This window comes from Oncorhynchus masou, chromosome 12 (genome assembly GCF_036934945.1).
Source record: "Oncorhynchus masou masou isolate Uvic2021 chromosome 12, UVic_Omas_1.1, whole genome shotgun sequence".
NCBI classification, from domain to species: domain Eukaryota; kingdom Metazoa; phylum Chordata; class Actinopteri; order Salmoniformes; family Salmonidae; genus Oncorhynchus; species Oncorhynchus masou.
The window spans coordinates 1,897,326-1,918,367 of record NC_088223.1 but is presented as its reverse complement, the minus strand read 5'-3'; the positions used below and the strand labels follow the sequence as shown (position 1 = coordinate 1,918,367).

The following is a 21,042-nucleotide window of genomic DNA, read 5'->3' as shown; positions in this document are numbered from 1 at the left end:
TATATGGATATATGTATATATGTATATGGATATATGTATATGGATATATGGATATGGATATATGTATATATGTATATGGATATATGTATATGGATATATGGATATGGATATATGTATATGTATATATGTATATGGATATATGTATATGGATATATGGATATATGTATATGGATATATGGATATATGTATATATGTATATGGATATGTATATGTATATATGTACATGGATATATGGATATATGTATATGGATATATGGATATATGTATATGGATATATGGATATATGTATATGGATATATGTATATGGATATATGGATATATGTATATGGATATATGGATATATGTATATGGATATATGTATATGGATATATGGATATATGTATATATGTATATGGATATATGGATATATGTATATGGATATATGGATATATGTATATGGATATATGTATATGGATATATGTATATGGATATATGGATATATGTATATATGTATATGGATATATGTATATGGATATATGGATATATGTATATGGATATATGTATATATGGATATATGTATATATGTATATGGATATATGTATATGGATATATGGATATATGTATATATGTATATGGATATATGTATATGGATATATGGATATATGTATATGGATATATGGATATATGTATATGGATATATAGTTATGGATATATGTATATGGATATATAGTTATGGATATATGGATATATGGATATGGATATATAGTTATGGATATATGTATATGGATATTTGCGCATCACTTGTTTTGATGATGACAGTTATAAGGATGATATAATTATCATTCATGTTGCTGTCGTCTGGTTTATTTTTGCCGTCTTAACGTCCTCAGTATGACCTAATTTCTTTCTCTATTTTATTTCACTCTATGAGCTGCTGTGTTGTGTGTCTGATTCTATAAGAGGATGCTTCTCTCATGGTCATGCCATATGTTTATAGGGGTTCTGGCTGGGCGCTTGAGGGGTGGCAGCATGGAAACAGGTTTATGAGACTGGACCACTTTCAGTGTTCTGTTCCGATTGGCTGGTTTGATTTGAGTGCTCTTCCAGTGGCAGCAAGGTGGAATACAATAGAAAGCAGCCCCTTACCTGGAACGCCTGAACAAAACTCAGGACCTTCAATGACAGTGTTCGGCTGGAATGAAGTAAGTCTTGAAGGCTGAAACAACAAAGAATTACACCTTCAGCCTTCTTTTAAGTTGACACTTTTTAAGAGAAACACCCCCCCCCCAAAAAAAAACCTATAGTCTTTTTCCATTTCCCAACCAGGACATAAAAAACAGGCTCTTTATGTTGTTCCTCCAGTACCTGTCTTTGCTACAGAGGCCGTGCGAGGCGATCTTTCGGCATATTTTGCGGTTCAGCTCGGAGCTGAAGAGAGGCATCCCAAAGCACAGCTCTAGAGGGACCCACTCATCTTCTATCAACGGCACTGCAGGGGGTACAAAACATTACATCATCAAACGGGGACAAGAAGAGAGATAAGTCACAGAACGGAACGTGAGAGTATAAGAATAAAGAATAGATTAGAATAAAACCAAAGATGGAAATTCCCTTTTGACCTCTGTGACACAGATTTACTAAAAACACATTAACAATATATAGTGGACAAAACATCAGGAACACCTACTCCCTCCATGACATAGACTAACCAGGTGAATCCAGGTGAAAGCTATGATCATTTATTGATGTCACTTGTTAAATCCACTTCAATCAGTGTAGATGAAGGGGAGGAGACATGTTAAAGAAGGATTTTTAAGCCTGGGGACAATTGAGACATGGATTCTGTTTGTGTGTCATTCAGAGGGTGAATGGGCAAAACACCAGATTAAAGTGCCTTTGAACGGGGTATGGTAGTAGGTGCCAGGCGCACCGGTTTGTGCCAAGAACTGCAACGCTGCTGGGTTTTTCACATTCAACAGTTTCCCCATGTGTATCAAGAATGGTCCACCACCCAAAGGACATCCAGCCTTATAGAGTCAATTCCAAAAGAGGGTGCAACTCCTTATTAGGAAGGTGTTCCTAATGTTGTGGACACTCAGTTAGAAACAGATAGGGGGGAGGGGGGTGCAACTCCTTATTAGGAAGGTGTTCCTGATGTTGTGGACACTCAGTTAGAAACAGATAGGGGGAGGGGGTGCAACTCCTTATTAGGAAGGTGTTCCTAATGTTGTGGACACTCAGTTAGAAACAGATAGGGGGGAGGGGGTGCAACTCCTTATTAGGAAGGTGTTCCTGATGTTGTGGACACTCAGTTAGAAACAGATAGGGGGAGGGGGGTGCAACTCCTTATTAGGAAGGTGTTCCTGATGTTGTGGACACTCAGTTAGAAACAGATAGGGGGAGGGGGGTGCAACTCCTTATTAGGAAGGTGTTCCTGATGTTGTGGACACTCAGTTAGAAACAGATAGGGGGGAGGGGGTGCAACTCCTTATTAGGAAGGTGTTCCTGATGTTGTGGACACTCAGTTAGAAACAGATAGGGGGAGGGGGTGCAACTCCTTATTAGGAAGGTGTTCCTAATGTTGTGGACACTCAGTTAGAAACAGATAGGGGGGAGGGGGTGCAACTCCTTATTAGGAAGGTGTTCCTGATGTTGTGGACACTCAGTTAGAAACAGATAGGGGGGAGGGGGTGCAACTCCTTATTAGGAAGGTGTTCCTAATGTTGTGGACACTCAGTTAGAAACAGATAGGGGGGAGGGGGTTGCAACTCCTTATTAGGAAGGTGTTCCTGATGTTGTGGACACTCAGTTAGAAACAGATAGGGGGAGGGGGTGCAACTCCTTATTAGGAAGGTGTTCCTGATGTTGTGGACACTCAGTTAGAAACAGATAGGGGGAGGGGGTGCAACTCCTTATTAGGAAGGGGTTCCTGATGTTGTGGACACTCAGTTAGAAACAGATGGGGGGAGGGGGGTGCAACTCCTTATTAGGAAGGTGTTCCTAATGTTGTGGACACTCAGTTAGAAACAGATAGGGGGAGGGGTGCAACTCCTTATTAGGAAGGTGTTCCTAATGTTGTGGACACTCAGTTAGAAACAGATAGGGGGAGGGGGTGCAACTCCTTATTGGGAAGGTGTTCCTGATGTTGTGGACACTCAGTTAGAAACAGATAGGGGGGGAGGGGGTGCAACTCCTTATTAGGAAGGGGTTCCTGATGTTGTGGACACTCAGTTAGAAACAGATAGGGGGAGGGGGTGCAACTCCTTATTAGGAAGGTGTTCCTAATGTTGTGGACACTCAGTTAGAAACAGATAGGGGGAGGGGGTGCAACTCCTTATTAGGAAGGTGTTCCTAATGTTGTGGACACTCAGTTAGAAACAGATAGGGGGGAGGGGGTGCAACTCCTTATTAGGAAGGTGTTCCTGATGTTGTGGACACTCAGTTAGAAACAGATAGGGGGAGGGGGTGCAACTCCTTATTAGGAAGGTGTTCCTGATGTTGTGGACACTCAGTTAGAAACAGATAGGGGGAGGGGGTGCAACTCCTTATTAGGAAGGTGTTCCTAATGTTGTGGACACTCAGTTAGAAACAGATAGGGGGAGGGGGTGCAACTCCTTATTAGGAAGGTGTTCCTAATGTTGTTGACACTCAGTTAGAAACAGATAGGGGGGAGGGGGTGCAACTCCTTATTAGGAAGGTGTTCCTAATGTTGTGGACACTCAGTTAGAAACAGATAGGGGGAGGGGGTGCAACTCCTTATTAGGAAGGTGTTCCTAATGTTGTTGACACTCAGTTAGAAACAGATAGGGGGAGGGGGTGCAACTCCTTATTAGGAAGGTGTTCCTAATGTTGTTGACACTCAGTTAGAAACAGATAGGGGGAGGGGGTGCAACTCCTTATTAGGAAGGTGTTCCTAATGTTGTGGACACTCAGTTAGAAACAGATAGGGGGAGGGGGTGCAACTCCTTATTAGGAAGGTGTTCCTAATGTTGTGGACACTCAGTTAGAAACAGATAGGGGGAGGGGGTGCAACTCCTTATTAGGAAGGTGTTCCTAATGTTGTTGACACTCAGTTAGAAACAGATAGGGGGGGGGGGTGCAACTCCTTATTAGGAAGGTGTTCCTGATGTTGTGGACACTCAGTTAGAAACAGATAGGGGGAGGGGGTGCAACTCCTTATTAGGAAGGTGTTCCTAATATTGTGGACACTCAGTTAGAAACAGATAGGGGGGGGGGTGCAACTCCTTATTAGGAAGGTGTTCCTAATGTTGTGGACACTCAGTTAGAAACAGATAGGGGGGGGAGGGGGTGCAACTCCTTATTAGGAAGGTGTTCCTGATGTTGTGGACACTCAGTTAGAAACAGATAGGGGGGGGGGTGCAACTCCTTATTAGGAAGGTGTTCCTGATGTTGTGGACACTCAGTTAGAAACAGATAGGGGGGGGAGGGGGTGCAACTCCTTATTAGGAAGGTGTTCCTGATGTTGTGGACACTCAGTTAGAAACAGATAGGGGGGGGGTGCAACTCCTTATTAGGAAGGTGTTCCTGATGTTGTGGACACTCAGTTAGAAACAGATAGGGGGGAGGGGGTGCAACTCCTTATTAGGAAGGTGTTCCTGATGTTGTGGACACTCAGTTAGAAACAGATAGGGGGGAGGGGGTGCAACTCCTTATTGGGAAGGTGTTCCTAATGTTGTGGACACTCAGTTAGAAACAGATAGGGGGAGGGGGGTGCAACTCCTTATTAGGAAGGTGTTCCTAATGTTGTGGACACTCAGTTAGAAACAGATAGGGGGGAGGGGGGTGCAACTCCTTATTAGGAAGGTGTTCCTGATGTTGTGGACACTCAGTTAGAAACAGATAGGGGGGAGGGGGGTGCAACTCCTTATTAGGAAGGTGTTCCTGATGTTGTGGACACTCAGTTAGAAACAGATAGGGGGGAGGGGGGTGCAACTCCTTATTAGGAAGGTGTTCCTGATGTTGTGGACACTCAGTTAGAAACAGATAGGGGGAGGGGGTGCAACTCCTTATTAGGAAGGTGTTCCTGATGTTGTGGACACTCAGTTAGAAACAGATAGGGGGGAGGGGGTGCAACTCCTTATTAGGAAGGTGTTCCTGATGTTGTGGACACTCAGTTAGAAACAGATAGGGGGAGGGGGTGCAACTCCTTATTGGGAAGGTGTTCCTAATGTTGTGGACACTCAGTTAGAAACAGATAGGGGGGAGGGGGTGCAACTCCTTATTAGGAAGGTGTTCCTAATGTTGTGGGCACTCAGTTAGAAACAGATAGGGGGAGGGGGGTGCAACTCCTTATTAGGAAGGTGTTCCTAATGTTGTGGACACTCAGTTAGAAACAGATAGGGGGAGGGGGTGCAACTCCTTATTAGGAAGGTGTTCCTAATGTTGTGGACACTCAGTTAGAAACAGATAGGGGGAGGGGGTGCAACTCCTTATTAGGAAGGTGTTCCTGATGTTGTGGACACTCAGTTAGAAACAGATAGGGGGAGGGGGTGCAACTCCTTATTAGGAAGGGTTCCTAATGTTGTGGACACTCAGTTAGAAACAGATAGGGGGAGGGGGGTGCAACTCCTTATTAGGAAGGTGTTCCTGATGTTGTGGACACTCAGTTAGAAACAGATAGGGGGAGGGGGTGCAACTCCTTATTAGGAAGGTGTTCCTAATGTTGTGGACACTCAGTTAGAAACAGATAGGGGGGAGGGGGTGCAACTCCTTATTAGGAAGGTGTTCCTGATGTTGTGGACACTCAGTTAGAAACAGATAGGGGGAGGGGGTGCAACTCCTTATTAGGAAGGTGTTCCTAATGTTGTGGACACTCAGTTAGAAACAGATAGGGGGAGGGGTGCAACTCCTTATTAGGAAGGGGTTCCTAATGTTGTGGACACTCAGTTAGAAACAGATAGGGGGGAGGGGGTGCAACTCCTTATTAGGAAGGTGTTCCTGATGTTGTGGACACTCAGTTAGAAACAGATAGGGGGAGGGGTGCAACTCCTTATTAGGAAGGTGTTCCTAATGTTGTGGACACTCAGTTAGAAACAGATAGGGGGAGGGTGCAACTCCTTATTAGGAAGGTGTTCCTAATGTTGTGGACACTCAGTTAGAAACAGATAGGGGGAGGGGGGTGCAACTCCTTATTAGGAAGGTGTTCCTGATGTTGTGGACACTCAGTTAGAAACAGATAGGGGGAGGGGGTGCAACTCCTTATTAGGAAGGTGTTCCTAATGTTGTTGACACTCAGTTAGAAACAGATAGGGGGAGGGGGGTGCAACTCCTTATTAGGAAGGGGTTCCTGATGTTGTGGACACTCAGTTAGAAACAGATAGGGGGAGGGGGGTGCAACTCCTTATTAGGAAGGTGTTCCTGATGTTGTGGACACTCAGTTAGAAACAGATAGGGGGGGGTGCAACTCCTTATTAGGAAGGTGTTCCTCATGTTGTGGACACTCAGTTAGAAACAGATAGGGGGAGGGGGTGCAACTCCTTATTAGGAAGGGGTTCCTGATGTTGTGGACACTCAGTTAGAAACAGATAGGGGGAGGGGGTGCAACTCCTTATTAGGAAGGTGTTCCTAATGTTGTGGACACTCAGTTAGAAACAGATAGGGGGGGAGGGTGCAACTCCTTATTAGGAAGGTGTTCCTAATGTTGTGGACACTCAGTTAGAAACAGATAGGGGGGGAGGGGGGTGCAACTCCTTATTAGGAAGGTGTTCCTGATGTTGTGGACACTCAGTTAGAAACAGATAGGGGGGGGGGGTGCAACTCCTTATTAGGAAGGTGTTCCTAATGTTGTGGACACTCAGTTAGAAACAGATAGGGGGGGGGTGCAACTCCTTATTAGGAAGGTGTTCCTAATGTTGTGGACACTCAGTTAGAAACAGATAGGGGGGTGGGGGGTGCAACTCCTTATTAGGAAGGTGTTCCTGATGTTGTGGACACTCAGTTAGAAACAGACAGGGGGAGGGGGTGCAACTCCTTATTAGGAAGGTGTTCCTGATGTTGTGGACACTCAGTTAGAAACAGATAGGGGGAGGGGGTGCAACTCCTTATTAGGAAGGTGTTCCTAATGTTGTGGACACTCAGTTAGAAACAGATAGGGGGAGGGGGTGCAACTCCTTATTAGGAAGGTGTTCCTAATGTTGTGGACACTCAGTTAGAAACAGATAGGGGGAGGGGGTGCAACTCCTTATTAGGAAGGTGTTCCTAATGTTGTGGACACTCAGTTAGAAACAGATAAGGGGGAGGGGGTGCAACTCCTTATTAGGAAGGTGTTCCTAATGTTGTGGACACTCAGTTAGAAACAGATAGGGGGGAGGGGGTGCAACTCCTTATTAGGAAGGTGTTCCTGATGTTGTGGACACTCAGTTAGAAACAGATAGGGGGAGGGGGGGAGGGGGTGCAACTCCTTATTAGGAAGGTGTTCCTGATGTTGTGGACACTCAGTTAGAAACAGATAGGGGGAGGGGGTGCAACTCCTTATTAGGAAGGTGTTCCTAATGTTGTGGACACTCAGTTAGAAACAGATAGGGGGAGGGGGTGCAACTCCTTATTAGGAAGGTGTTCCTGATGTTGTGGACACTCAGTTAGAAACAGATAGGGGGAGGGGGTTCAACTCCTTATTAGGAAGGTGTTCCTAATGTTGTGGACACTCAGTTAGAAACAGATAGGGGGGAGGGGGTGCAACTCCTTATTAGGAAGGTGTTCCTAATGTTGTGGACACTCAGTTAGAAACAGATAGGGGGGAGGGGGTGCAACTCCTTATTAGGAAGGTGTTCCTGATGTTGTGGACACTCAGTTAGAAACAGATAGGGGGGGAGGGGGGTGCAACTCCTTATTAGGAAGGTGTTCCTAATGTTGTGGACACTCAGTTAGAAACAGATAGGGGGGAGGGGGGTGCAACTCCTTATTAGGAAGGGGATCCTAATGTTGTGGACACTCACACAGAAACAGATAGGGGGGAGGGGGTGCAACTCCTTATTAGGAAGGGGTTCCTAATGTTGTGGACACTCAGTTAGAAACAGATAGGGGGAGGGGGTGCAACTCCTTATTAGGAAGGGGTTCCTAATGTTGTGGACACTCAGTTAGAAACAGATAGGGGGAGGGGGTGCAACTCCTTATTAGGAAGGTGTTCCTAATGTTGTGGACACTCAGTTAGAAACAGATAGGGGGGAGGGGGTGCAACTCCTTATTAGGAAGGGGTTCCTAATGTTGTGGACACTCAGTTAGAAACAGATAGGGGGAGGGGGTGCAACTCCTTATTAGGAAGGTGTTCCTAATGTTGTGGACACTCAGTTAGAAACAGATAGGGGGGAGGGGGTGCAACTCCTTATTAGGAAGGTGTTCCTAATGTTGTGGACACTCAGTTAGAAACAGATAGGGGGAGGGGGTGCAACTCCTTATTAGGAAGGGGTTCCTGATGTTGTGGACACTCAGTTAGAAACAGATAGGGGGGAGGGGGTGCAACTCCTTATTAGGAAGGTGTTCCTGATGTTGTGGACACTCAGTTAGAAACAGATAGGGGGAGGGGGTGCAACTCCTTATTAGGAAGGTGTTCCTAATGTTGTGGACACTCAGTTAGAAACAGATAGGGGGGGGGGGGGGTGCAACTCCTTATTAGGAAGGTGTTCCTAATGTTGTGGACACTCAGTTAGAAACAGATAGGGGGGAGGGGGGTGCAACTCCTTATTAGGAAGGGGTTCCTGATGTTGTGGACACTCAGTTAGAAACAGATAGGGGGAGGGGGTGCAACTCCTTATTAGGAAGGTGTTCCTAATGTTGTGGACACTCAGTTAGAAACAGATAGGGGGGGGGGTGCAACTCCTTATTAGGAAGGTGTTCCTAATGTTGTGGCCACTCAGTTAGAAACAGATAGGGGGGTGCAACTCCTTATTAGGAAGGTGTTCCTAATATTGTGGACACTCAGTTAGAAACAGATAGGGGGGTGCAACTCCTTATTAGGAAGGTGTTCCTAATGTTGTGGACACTCAGTTAGAAACAGATAGGGGGGAGGGGGTGCAACTCCTTATTAGGAAGGTGTTCCTAATGTTGTGGACACTCAGTTAGAAACAGATAGGGGGGGGGGTGCAACTCCTTATTAGGAAGGTGTTCCTAATGTTGTGGACACTCAGTTAGAAACAGATAGGGGGGGGTGCAACTCCTTATTAGGAAGGTGTTCCTAATGTTGTGGACACTCAGTTAGAAACAGATAGGGGGAGGGGGTGCAACTCCTTATTAGGAAGGTGTTCCTAATGTTGTGGACACTCAGTTAGAAACAGATAGGGGGGAGGGGGTGCAACTCCTTATTAGGAAGGTGTTCCTAATGTTGTGGACACTCAGTTAGAAACAGATAGGGGGGGGGGTGCAACTCCTTATTAGGAAGGTGTTCCTAATGTTGTGGACACTCAGTTAGAAACAGATAGGGGGGAGGGGGTGCAACTCCTTATTAGGAAGGTGTTCCTAATGTTGTGGACACTCAGTTAGAAACAGATAGGGGGAGGGGGTGCAACTCCTTATTAGGAAGGTGTTCCTAATGTTGTGGACACTCAGTTAGAAACAGATAGGGGGAGGGGGTGCAACTCCTTATTAGGAAGGTGTTCCTAATGTTGTGGACACTCAGTTAGAAACAGATAGGGGGGTGCAACTCCTTATTAGGAAGGTGTTCCTAATATTGTGGACACTCAGTTAGAAACAGATTGGGGGGGGGGGGGGGGGTGCAACTCCTTATTAGGAAGGTGTTCCTAATGTTGTGGACACTCAGTTAGAAACAGATAGGGGGGGGGGTGCAACTCCTTATTAGGAAGGTGTTCCTAATATTGTGGACACTCAGTTAGAAACAGATTGGGGGGGGGGTGCAACTCCTTATTAGGAAGGTGTTCCTAATGTTGTGGACACTCAATTAGAAACAGATAGGGGGGAAGGGGGTGCAACTCCTTATTGGGAAGGTGTTCCTAATGTTGTGGACACTCAGTTAGAAACAGATAGGGGGGAGGGGGGTGCAAATCCTTATTAGGAAGGTGTTCCTAATGTTGTGGACACTCAGTTAGAAACAGATAGGGGGAGGGGGTGCAACTCCTTATTAGGAAGGTGTTCCTAATGTTGTGGACACTCAGTTAGAAACAGATAGGGGGAGGGGGTGCAACTCCTTATTGGGAAGGTGTTCCTAATGTTGTGGACACTCAGTTAGAAACAGATAGGGGGAGGGGGTGCAACTCCTTATTAGGAAGGTGTTCCTAATGTTGTGGACACTCAGTTAGAAACAGATAGGGGGGGGGGGTGCAACTCCTTATTAGGAAGGGGTTCCTAATGTTGTGGACACTCAGTTAGAAACAGATAGGGGGGAGGGGGTGCAACTCCTTATTAGGAAGGTGTTCCTAATGTTGTGGACACTCAGTTAGAAACAGATAGGGGGAGGGGGGTGCAACTCCTTATTAGGAAGGTGTTCCTAATATTGTGGACACTCAGTTAGAAACAGATTGGGGGGTGCAACTCCTTATTAGGAAGGTGTTCCTAATGTTGTGGACACTCAGTTAGAAACAGATAGGGGGGTGCAACTCCTTATTAGGAAGGTGTTCCTAATATTGTGGACACTCAGTTAGAAACAGATAGGGGGAGGGGGTGCAACTCCTTATTAGGAAGGTGTTCCTAATGTTGTGGACACTCAGTTAGAAACAGATAGGGGGGGGGGTGCAACTCCTTATTGGGAAGGTGTTCCTAATGTTGTGGACACTCAGTTAGAAACAGATAGGGGGGAGGGGGTGCAACTCCTTATTAGGAAGGTGTTCCTGATGTTGTGGACACTCAGTTAGAAACAGATGGGGGGAGGGGGTGCAACTCCTTATTAGGAAGGTGTTCCTGATGTTGTGGACACTCAGTTAGAAACAGATAGGGGGGAGGGGGTGCAACTCCTTATTAGGAAGGTGTTCCTAATGTTGTGGACACTCAGTTAGAAACAGATAGGGGGGAGGGGGTGCAACTCCTTATTAGGAAGGTGTTCCTAATGTTGTGGACACTCAGTTAGAAACAGATAGGGGGGTGCAACTCCTTATTAGGAAGGTGTTCCTAATGTTGTGGACACTCAGTTAGAAACAGATAGGGGGAGGGGTGCAACTCCTTATTAGGAAGGTGTTCCTAATGTTGTGGACACTCAGTTAGAAACAGATAGGGGGGGGGGTGCAACTCCTTATTAGGAAGGTGTTCCTGATGTTGTGGACACTCAGTTAGAAACAGATAGGGGGGAGGGGGTGCAACTCCTTATTAGGAAGGTGTTCCTAATGTTGTGGACACTCAGTTAGAAACAGATAGGGGGAGGGGGTGCAACTCCTTATTAGGAAGGTGTTCCTAATGTTGTGGACACTCAGTTAGAAACAGATAGGGGGGAGGGGGGTGCAACTCCTTATTAGGAAGGGGATCCTAATGTTGTGGACACTCACACAGAAACAGATAGGGGGAGGGGGTGCAACTCCTTATTAGGAAGGTGTTCCTGATGTTGTGGACACTCAGTTAGAAACAGATAGGGGGAGGGGGTGCAACTCCTTATTAGGAAGGGGTTCCTAATGTTGTGGACACTCAGTTAGAAACAGATAGGGGGAGGGGGTGCAACTCCTTATTAGGAAGGTGTTCCTAATGTTGTGGACACTCAGTTAGAAACAGATAGGGGGGGGGGGGGTGCAACTCCTTATTAGGAAGGGGTTCCTAATGTTGTGGACACTCAGTTAGAAACAGATAGGGGGGGGGGTGCAACTCCTTATTAGGAAGGTGTTCCTAATGTTGTGGACACTCAGTTAGAAACAGATAGGGGGGGGGGGGTGCAACTCCTTATTAGGAAGGTGTTCCTAATGTTGTGGACACTCAGTTAGAAACAGATAGGGGGAGGGGGGTGCAACTCCTTATTAGGAAGGGGTTCCTGATGTTGTGGACACTCAGTTAGAAACAGATAGGGGGGAGGGGGTGCAACTCCTTATTAGGAAGGTGTTCCTGATGTTGTGGACACTCAGTTAGAAACAGATAGGGGGAGGGGGTGCAACTCCTTATTAGGAAGGTGTTCCTAATGTTGTGGACACTCAGTTAGAAACAGATAGGGGGGGGGGGGTGCAACTCCTTATTAGGAAGGTGTTCCTAATGTTGTGGACACTCAGTTAGAAACAGATAGGGGGGAGGGGGTGCAACTCCTTATTAGGAAGGGGTTCCTGATGTTGTGGACACTCAGTTAGAAACAGATAGGGGGGAGGGGGTGCAACTCCTTATTAGGAAGGTGTTCCTAATGTTGTGGACACTCAGTTAGAAACAGATAGGGGGGGGGTGCAACTCCTTATTAGGAAGGTGTTCCTAATGTTGTGGCCACTCAGTTAGAAACAGATAGATTAGGAAGGTGTTCCTAATATTGTGGACACTCAGTTAGAAACAGATAGGGGGGGGTGCAACTCCTTATTAGGAAGGTGTTCCTAATGTTGTGGACACTCAGTTAGAAACAGATAGGGGGGAGGGGGTGCAACTCCTTATTAGGAAGGTGTTCCTAATGTTGTGGACACTCAGTTAGAAACAGATAGGGGGAGGGGGTGCAACTCCTTATTAGGAAGGTGTTCCTAATGTTGTGGACACTCAGTTAGAAACAGATAGGGGGGTGCAACTCCTTATTAGGAAGGTGTTCCTAATGTTGTGGACACTCAGTTAGAAACAGATAGGGGGGAGGGGGGTGCAACTCCTTATTAGGAAGGTGTTCCTAATGTTGTGGACACTCAGTTAGAAACAGATAGGGGGGAGGGGGGTGCAACTCCTTATTAGGAAGGTGTTCCTAATGTTGTGGACACTCAGTTAGAAACAGATAGGGGGGGGGGGGTGCAACTCCTTATTAGGAAGGTGTTCCTAATGTTGTGGACACTCAGTTAGAAACAGATAGGGGGGAGGGGGGGTGCAACTCCTTATTAGGAAGGTGTTCCTAATGTTGTGGACACTCAGTTAGAAACAGATAGGGGGGGGGGGTGCAACTCCTTATTAGGAAGGTGTTCCTAATGTTGTGGACACTCAGTTAGAAACAGATAGGGGGGGGAGGGGGTGCAACTCCTTATTAGGAAGGTGTTCCTAATGTTGTGGACACTCAGTTAGAAACAGATAGGGGGGGAGGGGGGTGCAACTCCTTATTAGGAAGGTGTTCCTAATATTGTGGACACTCAGTTAGAAACAGATTGGGGGGGGGGGTGCAACTCCTTATTAGGAAGGTGTTCCTAATGTTGTGGACACTCAGTTAGAAACAGATAGGGGGGGTGCAACTCCTTATTAGGAAGGTGTTCCTAATATTGTGGACACTCAGTTAGAAACAGATTGGGGGGGGGGTGCAACTCCTTATTAGGAAGGTGTTCCTAATGTTGTGGACACTCAATTAGAAACAGATAGGGGGGAGGGGGGTGCAACTCCTTATTGGGAAGGTGTTCCTAATGTTGTGGACACTCAGTTAGAAACAGATAGGGGGAGGGGGTGCAAATCCATATAAGGAAGGTGTTCCTAATGTTGTGGACACTCAGTTAGAAACAGATAGGGGGAGGGGGTGCAACTCCTTATTAGGAAGGTGTTCCTAATGTTGTGGACACTCAGTTAGAAACAGATAGGGGGGGGGGGTGCAACTCCTTATTGGGAAGGTGTTCCTAATGTTGTGGACACTCAGTTAGAAACAGATAGGGGGAGGGGGGTGCAACTCCTTATTAGGAAGGTGTTCCTAATGTTGTGGACACTCAGTTAGAAACAGATAGGGGGAGGGGGTGCAACTCCTTATTAGGAAGGGGTTCCTAATGTTGTGGACACTCAGTTAGAAACAGATAGGGGGAGGGGGTGCAACTCCTTATTAGGAAGGTGTTCCTAATGTTGTGGACACTCAGTTAGAAACAGATAGGGGGAGGGGGTGCAACTCCTTATTAGGAAGGTGTTCCTAATATTGTGGACACTCAGTTAGAAACAGATTGGGGGGGGGTGCAACTCCTTATTAGGAAGGTGTTCCTAATGTTGTGGACACTCAGTTAGAAACAGATAGGGGGTGCAACTCCTTATTAGGAAGGTGTTCCTAATATTGTGGACACTCAGTTAGAAACAGATAGGGGGAGGGGGTGCAACTCCTTATTAGGAAGGTGTTCCTAATGTTGTGGACACTCAGTTAGAAACAGATAGGGGGGGGGGTGCAACTCCTTATTGGGAAGGTGTTCCTAATGTTGTGGACACTCAGTTAGAAACAGATAGGGGGGAGGGGGGTGCAACTCCTTATTAGGAAGGTGTTCCTGATGTTGTGGACACTCAGTTAGAAACAGATGGGGGGAGGGGGGTGCAACTCCTTATTAGGAAGGTGTTCCTGATGTTGTGGACACTCAGTTAGAAACAGATAGGGGGAGGGGGTGCAACTCCTTATTAGGAAGGTGTTCCTAATGTTGTGGACACTCAGTTAGAAACAGATAGGGGGGAGGGGGTGCAACTCCTTATTAGGAAGGTGTTCCTAATGTTGTGGACACTCAGTTAGAAACAGATAGGGGGGGGTGCAACTCCTTATTAGGAAGGTGTTCCTAATGTTGTGGACACTCAGTTAGAAACAGATAGGGGGAGGGGGTGCAACTCCTTATTAGGAAGGTGTTCCTAATGTTGTGGACACTCAGTTAGAAACAGATAGGGGGGGGGTGCAACTCCTTATTAGGAAGGTGTTCCTGATGTTGTGGACACTCAGTTAGAAACAGATAGGGGGAGGGGGTGCAACTCCTTATTAGGAAGGTGTTCCTAATGTTGTGGACACTCAGTTAGAAACAGATAGGGGGAGGGGGTGCAACTCCTTATTAGGAAGGTGTTCCTAATGTTGTGGACACTCAGTTAGAAACAGATAGGGGGAGGGGGGTGCAACTCCTTATTAGGAAGGTGTTCCTAATGTTGTGGACACTCAGTTAGAAACAGATAGGGGGAGGGGGTGCAACTCCTTATTAGGAAGGTGTTCCTGATGTTGTGGACACTCAGTTAGAAACAGATAGGGGGAGGGGGTGCAACTCCTTATTAGGAAGGTGTTCCTAATGTTGTGGACACTCAGTTAGAAACAGATGGGGGGAGGGGGTGCAACTCCTTATTAGGAAGGGGTTCCTGATGTTGTGGACACTCAGTTAGAAACAGATAGGGGGAGGGGGTGCAACTCCTTATTAGGAAGGTGTTCCTGATGTTGTGGACACTCAGTTAGAAACAGATAGGGGGGGGTGCAACTCCTTATTAGGAAGGTGTTCCTAATGTTGTGGACACTCAGTTAGAAACAGATAGGGGGAGGGGGTGCAACTCCTTATTAGGAAGGTGTTCCTGATGTTGTGGACACTCAGTTAGAAACAGATAGGGGGGAGGGGGTGCAACTCCTTATTAGGAAGGTGTTCCTGATGTTGTGGACACTCAGTTAGAAACAGATAGGGGGGGGGGGTGCAACTCCTTATTAGGAAGGTGTTCCTAATGTTGTGGACACTCAGTTAGAAACAGATAGGGGGAGGGGGTGCAACTCCTTATTAGGAAGGTGTTCCTAATGTTGTGGACACTCAGTTAGAAACAGATAGGGGGAGGGGGTGCAACTCCTTATTAGGAAGGTGTTCCTGATGTTGTGGACACTCAGTTAGAAACAGATAGGGGGAGGGGGTGCAACTCCTTATTAGGAAGGGGTTCCTAATGTTGTGGACACTCAGTTAGAAACAGATGGGGGGAGGGGGTGCAACTCCTTATTAGGAAGGTGTTCCTAATGTTGTGGACACTCAGTTAGAAACAGATAGGGGGGGGGGGGTGCAACTCCTTATTAGGAAGGTGTTCCTGATGTTGTGGACACTCAGTTAGAAACAGATAGGGGGAGGGGGTGCAACTCCTTATTAGGAAGGTGTTCCTGATGTTGTGGACACTCAGTTAGAAACAGATAGGGGGAGGGGGTGCAACTCCTTATTAGGAAGGTGTTCCTAATATTGTGGACACTCAGTTAGAAACAGATTGGGGGGGGGGGGTGCAACTCCTTATTAGGAAGGTGTTCCTAATGTTGTGGACACTCAGTTAGAAACAGATAGGGGGGAGGGGGGTGCAACTCCTTATTAGGAAGGTGTTCCTGATGTCTGAATCAAAAGCCTCTTCCAAAGGGATGAATAGTCACTATTGTATTCTAAGTGGTATACTAGTAGTATGAACCTTGGAACAAAGCACCAGTTCGAGTAACCCCACTGTCCCCTTCTGCTGCTTGCTTTCCTTCTCCAAAAGCAGTGCACTACATAGGGAATAGGGTGCTATTTCAGATCGCCTCCTAGTTTGAGTAGACTGTACTATACCTTCTGCCGCTTGCTTTCCTCCATTGTTGTCCTCTGTGACCAGCTCAAAGGACTCCGTGCTGCTGTTGGCCTCCAACCCACCTCCCAGATGACTGTCTCCTGTATAGACAATATAACAATAGTTACCCACCTCCCACATGACTGTCTCCTGTATAGACAATATAACAATAGTTACCCACCACCCAGTTGCCTAGTTAAATAAGGATTAGACACCCAGTTGACCGTCTGGAGAGCCCTGCAGTTGAGGGCGGTGCAGTTGCTGTACCAGGCGGTGATACAGCCAGAAGGGATGCTCTCAATAGTGCATCTGTAAAAGTTTGTGAGGGTCTTAGGGACCAAGACAAATTTCCTCAGCCTCCTGAGGTTGAAGAGGCTCTGTTGCGCCTTCTTCACCACACTGTCTGTGTGGGTGGACCATTTCAGATTGTCAGTGACGTGTTCCCCCGAGGAACTTTAAGGTTTATACCTTCTCTAAGAAGTCTAGGACCCAGTTGCATAGGGCAGGGATCAGACCCCAATGATGAGCTTGAAGAATACTGTGGTGTTGAATGCTGAGCTGTTGGCAATGAACAGCATTCTTACATAGTTATTCCTCTTGTCCAGGATGGGAGTGAAAATGCGATTGCATGGTCTGTGGATTTATTGAGGTGGTATTGAAATTGGGTCTAGGGTGGCAGGTAAGGTGGCGGTGATATGATCCTTGACTAGTCTCTCAAAGCACTTCATGATGACAGAAGTGGGTGCCACGGGGCGGTAGTCCCTCTGTTCAGTTACTTTTGCTTTCTTGGGTACAGGAACAATGGTGGCCATCTTGAAGCAAGTGGGGACAACAGACTGGAAGAGATTGAATATGTCCGTAAACACTCCAGCCAGATGGTCTGCGCATGCTCTGAGGACGCAGCTAGGGATGCTGTCTGGGCCGGCAGCCCTACGAGGGTTAACACGCTTAAATGTCTTAATCAAGTCGGCCTCGGAGAACGAGTGCCCACAGTCCATGGGAGCGGGCCGCGTCGATGGCTCTGTCGATGGCTCTGTCGATGGCACTGTCGATGGCTCTGTCGATGGCTCTGTCGATGGCTCTGTCGATGGCACTGTCGATGGCTCTGTCGATGGCACTGTCGATGGCTCTGTCGATGGCTCTGTCGATGGCTCTGTCGATGGCACTGTCGATGGCACTGTCGATGGCTCTGTCGATGGCTCTGTCGATGGCTCTGTCGATGGCTCTGTCGATGGCACTGTCGATGGCTCTGTCGATGGCACTGTCGATGGCTCTGTCGATGGCTCTGTCGATGGCACTGTCGATGGCTCTGTCGATGGCTCTGTCGATGGCACTGTCGATGGCTCTGTCGATGGCACGGTCGATGGTTCTGTCGATGGCTCTGTCGATGGCTCTGTCGATGGCTCTGTCGATGGCACTGTCGATGGCTCTGTCGATGGCTCTGTCGATGGCTCTGTCGATGGCTCTGTCGATGGCTCTGTCGATGGCTCTGTCCTTAAAGAAGAAGTGTTCAGCTTGTCCGGGAGCAAGATGTCCTGCGACGTGGTTGGTTTTCCCTTTGAAGTCGTAAATTGTAGTTTATAATCCATGATTGTCTGTTGACCCTGCCACGTTCAGTTGAAGTCAGGAAGTTTACATACACTTTGGTTGGAGTCAATAAAACTTGTTTATCAAACACTCCACAAATTTCTTGTTAACGAACTATAGTTTTGGCAAGTTGGTTAGGACATCTACTTTGTGCATGACACAAGTCATTTTTCCAACAATTGCTTACAGACAGATTATTTCACTTATAATTCACTGTATCACAATTCCAGTGGGTCAGAAGTTTACATACACTAAGTTGACTGCGCCTTTAAACAACTTGGTAAATTCCATGAAAATGATGTCATGGCCTTAGAAGCTTCTGATAGGCTAATTGACATCATTTGAGTCCATTGGAGGTGTACCTGTGGACGTATGTCAAGGCCTACTTTCAAACTCAGTGCCTCTTTGCTTGACATCATGACTTAAAAAAAAAATCAGCCAAGACCTCAGAAAAAAAATTGTAGACATCCACAAGTCTGGTTCATCCTTGGGGGCAATTTCCAAATGCCTGAAGGTACCACGTTCATCTGTAAGAACAATAGTATGCAAGTGTAAACACCATGGGACCACGCAGCCGCCATACCGCTCAGGAAGGAGACGCTTCTAGAGATGAACGTACTTTGGTGCAAAAAGTGCAAATCAACCGCACAAGAACCCTGTGAAGATGCTGGAGGAAACAGGTACAAAAGTTTCTATAGCCACAGTAAAACGAGTCCTATATCGACATAACCTGAAAGGCCGCTCAGCAAGGAAGAAGCCACTGCTCCAAAACCACCATAACAAAGCCAGACTACGGTTTGCAACTGCACATGGGGACAAAGATCGTACTTTTTGGAGAAATGTCTTCTGATCTGATGAAACAAAAATAAAACAGTATAGGTTCTATATCTATGGTCCACTGTTCCAGACAGTATAGGTTCTATATCTATGGTCCCCTGTTCCAGACAGTATAGGTTCTATATCTATGGTCCCCTGTTCCAGACAGTATAGGTTCTATATCTATGGTCTCCTGTTCCAGACAGTATAGGTTCTATATCTATGGTCCCCTGTTCCAGACAGTATAGGTTCTATATCTATGGTCCCCTGTTCCAGACAGTATAGGTTCTATATCTATGGTCCCCTGTTCCAGACAGTATAGGTTCTATATCTATGGTCTCCTGTTCCAGACAGTATAGGTTCTATATCTATGGTCCCCTGTTCCAGACAGTATAGGTTCTATATCTATGGTCTCCTGTTCCAGACAGTATAGGTTCTATATGTATGGTCCCCTGTTCCAGACAGTATAGGTTCTATATCTATGGTCTCCTGTTCCAGACAGTATAGGTTCTATATCTATGGTCCCCTGTTCCAGACAGTATAGGTTCTATATCTATGGTCCCCTGTTCCAGACAGTATAGGTTCTATATCTATGGTCTCCTGTTCCAGACAGTATAGGTTCTATATCTATGGTCCCCTGTTCCAGACAGTATAGGTTCTATATCTATGGTCCCCTGTTCCAGACAGTATAGGTTCTATATCTATGGTCTCCTGTTCCAGACAGTATAGGTTCTATATCTATGGTCCCCTGTTCCAGACAGTATAGGTTCTATATCTATGGTCCCCTGTTCTAGACAGTATAGGTTCTAGATATATGGTCCCCTGTTCCAGACAGTACAGGTTCTATATCTATGGTCCCCTGTTTCAAACAGTATAGGTTCTATACCTATGGTCTCCTGTTCCAGACAGTATAGGTTCTAGATATATGGTCCCCTGTTCCAGACAGTACAGGTTCTATATCTATGGTCCCCTGTTTCAAACAGTATAGGTTCTATATATATGGTCCCCTGTTCCAGACAGTATAGGTTCTATATCTATGGTCCCCTGTTCCAGACAGTACAGGTTCTATATCTATGGTCTCCTGTTCCAGACAGTATAGGTTCTATATCTATGGTCCCCTGTTCCAGACAGTATAGGTTCTATATCTATGGTCCCCTGTTCCAGACAGTATAGGTTCTATATCTATGGTCCCCTGTTCCAGACAGTATAGGTTCTATATCTATGGTCCACTGTTCCAGACAGTATAGGTTCTATATCTATGGTCCTCTGTTCTAGACAGTATAGGTTCTATATCTATGGTCCCCTGTTCCAGACAGTATATGTTCTATATCTATGGTCCCCTGTTCTAGACAGTGTAGGTTCTATATCTACCAAAAAGTGTTAAATAAATCAAAATATATTTGAGAATTTAGATTCTTCAAAGTAGCCACCCTTTGCCTTGATGACAGCTTTGCACACTCTTGGCATTCCCTCAACCAGTTTCATGAGGAATGCATTTCCGAAAGTCTTGATGGAGTTCCCACATATGCTGAGCACTTGTTGGCTGCTTTTCCTTCACTCTGCGGTCCAACTCATCCCAAACCATTACAATTGGGTTGAGGTTGGGTGATTGTGGAGGCCAGGTCATCTGATGCAGCACTCCATCACTCTCCTTCTTGGTCAAATAGCCCTTACACAGCCTGGAGGTGTGTTGGGTCATTGTCCTGTTGAAAAACAAATGATAGTCCCACTAAGCACCTTGAATTCTAAATAAATCACTGACAGTGTCACCAGCAAAGCACCATCACACCTCTTCCTCCATGCTTCATGGTGGGAACCACACATGCGGAGATCATCCATTCACCTACTCTGCGTCTCACAAAGACAAGGAACCAAAAATCTCAAATTTGGCCTCATCAGACCAAAGGACAGATTTTCACCAGTCTAATGTCCATTGCTCGTGTTTCTTGGCCCAAGCAAGTCTCTTCTTATTATTGGTGTCCTTTAGTAGTAGTGGTTTCTTTGCAGCAATTTGACCATGAAGGCCTGATTATTTGTTACTTTTATTTTCTATTTTGTACTTACTTTTTTAACTTTTTAAAGCATTGTTGGTTAAGGGCTTGTAAGTAAGCATTTCACTGTAAGGTCTACAACTGTTGTATTCGGCACATGTGACAAATACAATTGTATTTGATTTGATTCATGCAGTCTCCTCTGAACAGTTGATGTTGAGATGTGTCTGCTACTTGAACTCTGAGAAGCATTTATTTGGGCTGCAATATCTGAGGCTGGTAACTCCAATGAACTTATCCTCTGCAGCAGATGTAACTCTGGGTCTTCCTTTCCTGTGGCGGTCCTCATGAGAACCAG

The 21,042-nt window shown here is 46.1% G+C and overlaps 1 protein-coding gene across 2 annotated transcripts in view; it reads right to left on the bottom strand.

The window, feature by feature from the left end:
* fam91a1 (family with sequence similarity 91 member A1) overlaps positions 1 to 21,042 on the bottom strand; it is a 132,119-nt gene that overhangs the window by 19,368 nt on the left and 91,709 nt on the right. For both annotated transcript variants that reach the window (XM_064979458.1, XM_064979459.1), the window contains 3 exons: positions 16,293 to 16,391; positions 1,345 to 1,468; positions 1,126 to 1,195 (listed from right to left, as the gene is read on the bottom strand). In XM_064979458.1, coding sequence (XP_064835530.1) covers positions 1,126 to 1,195; positions 1,345 to 1,468; positions 16,293 to 16,391 — 293 coding nt within the window. The remainder of the gene's footprint in view (positions 1 to 1,125; positions 1,196 to 1,344; positions 1,469 to 16,292; positions 16,392 to 21,042) is intronic.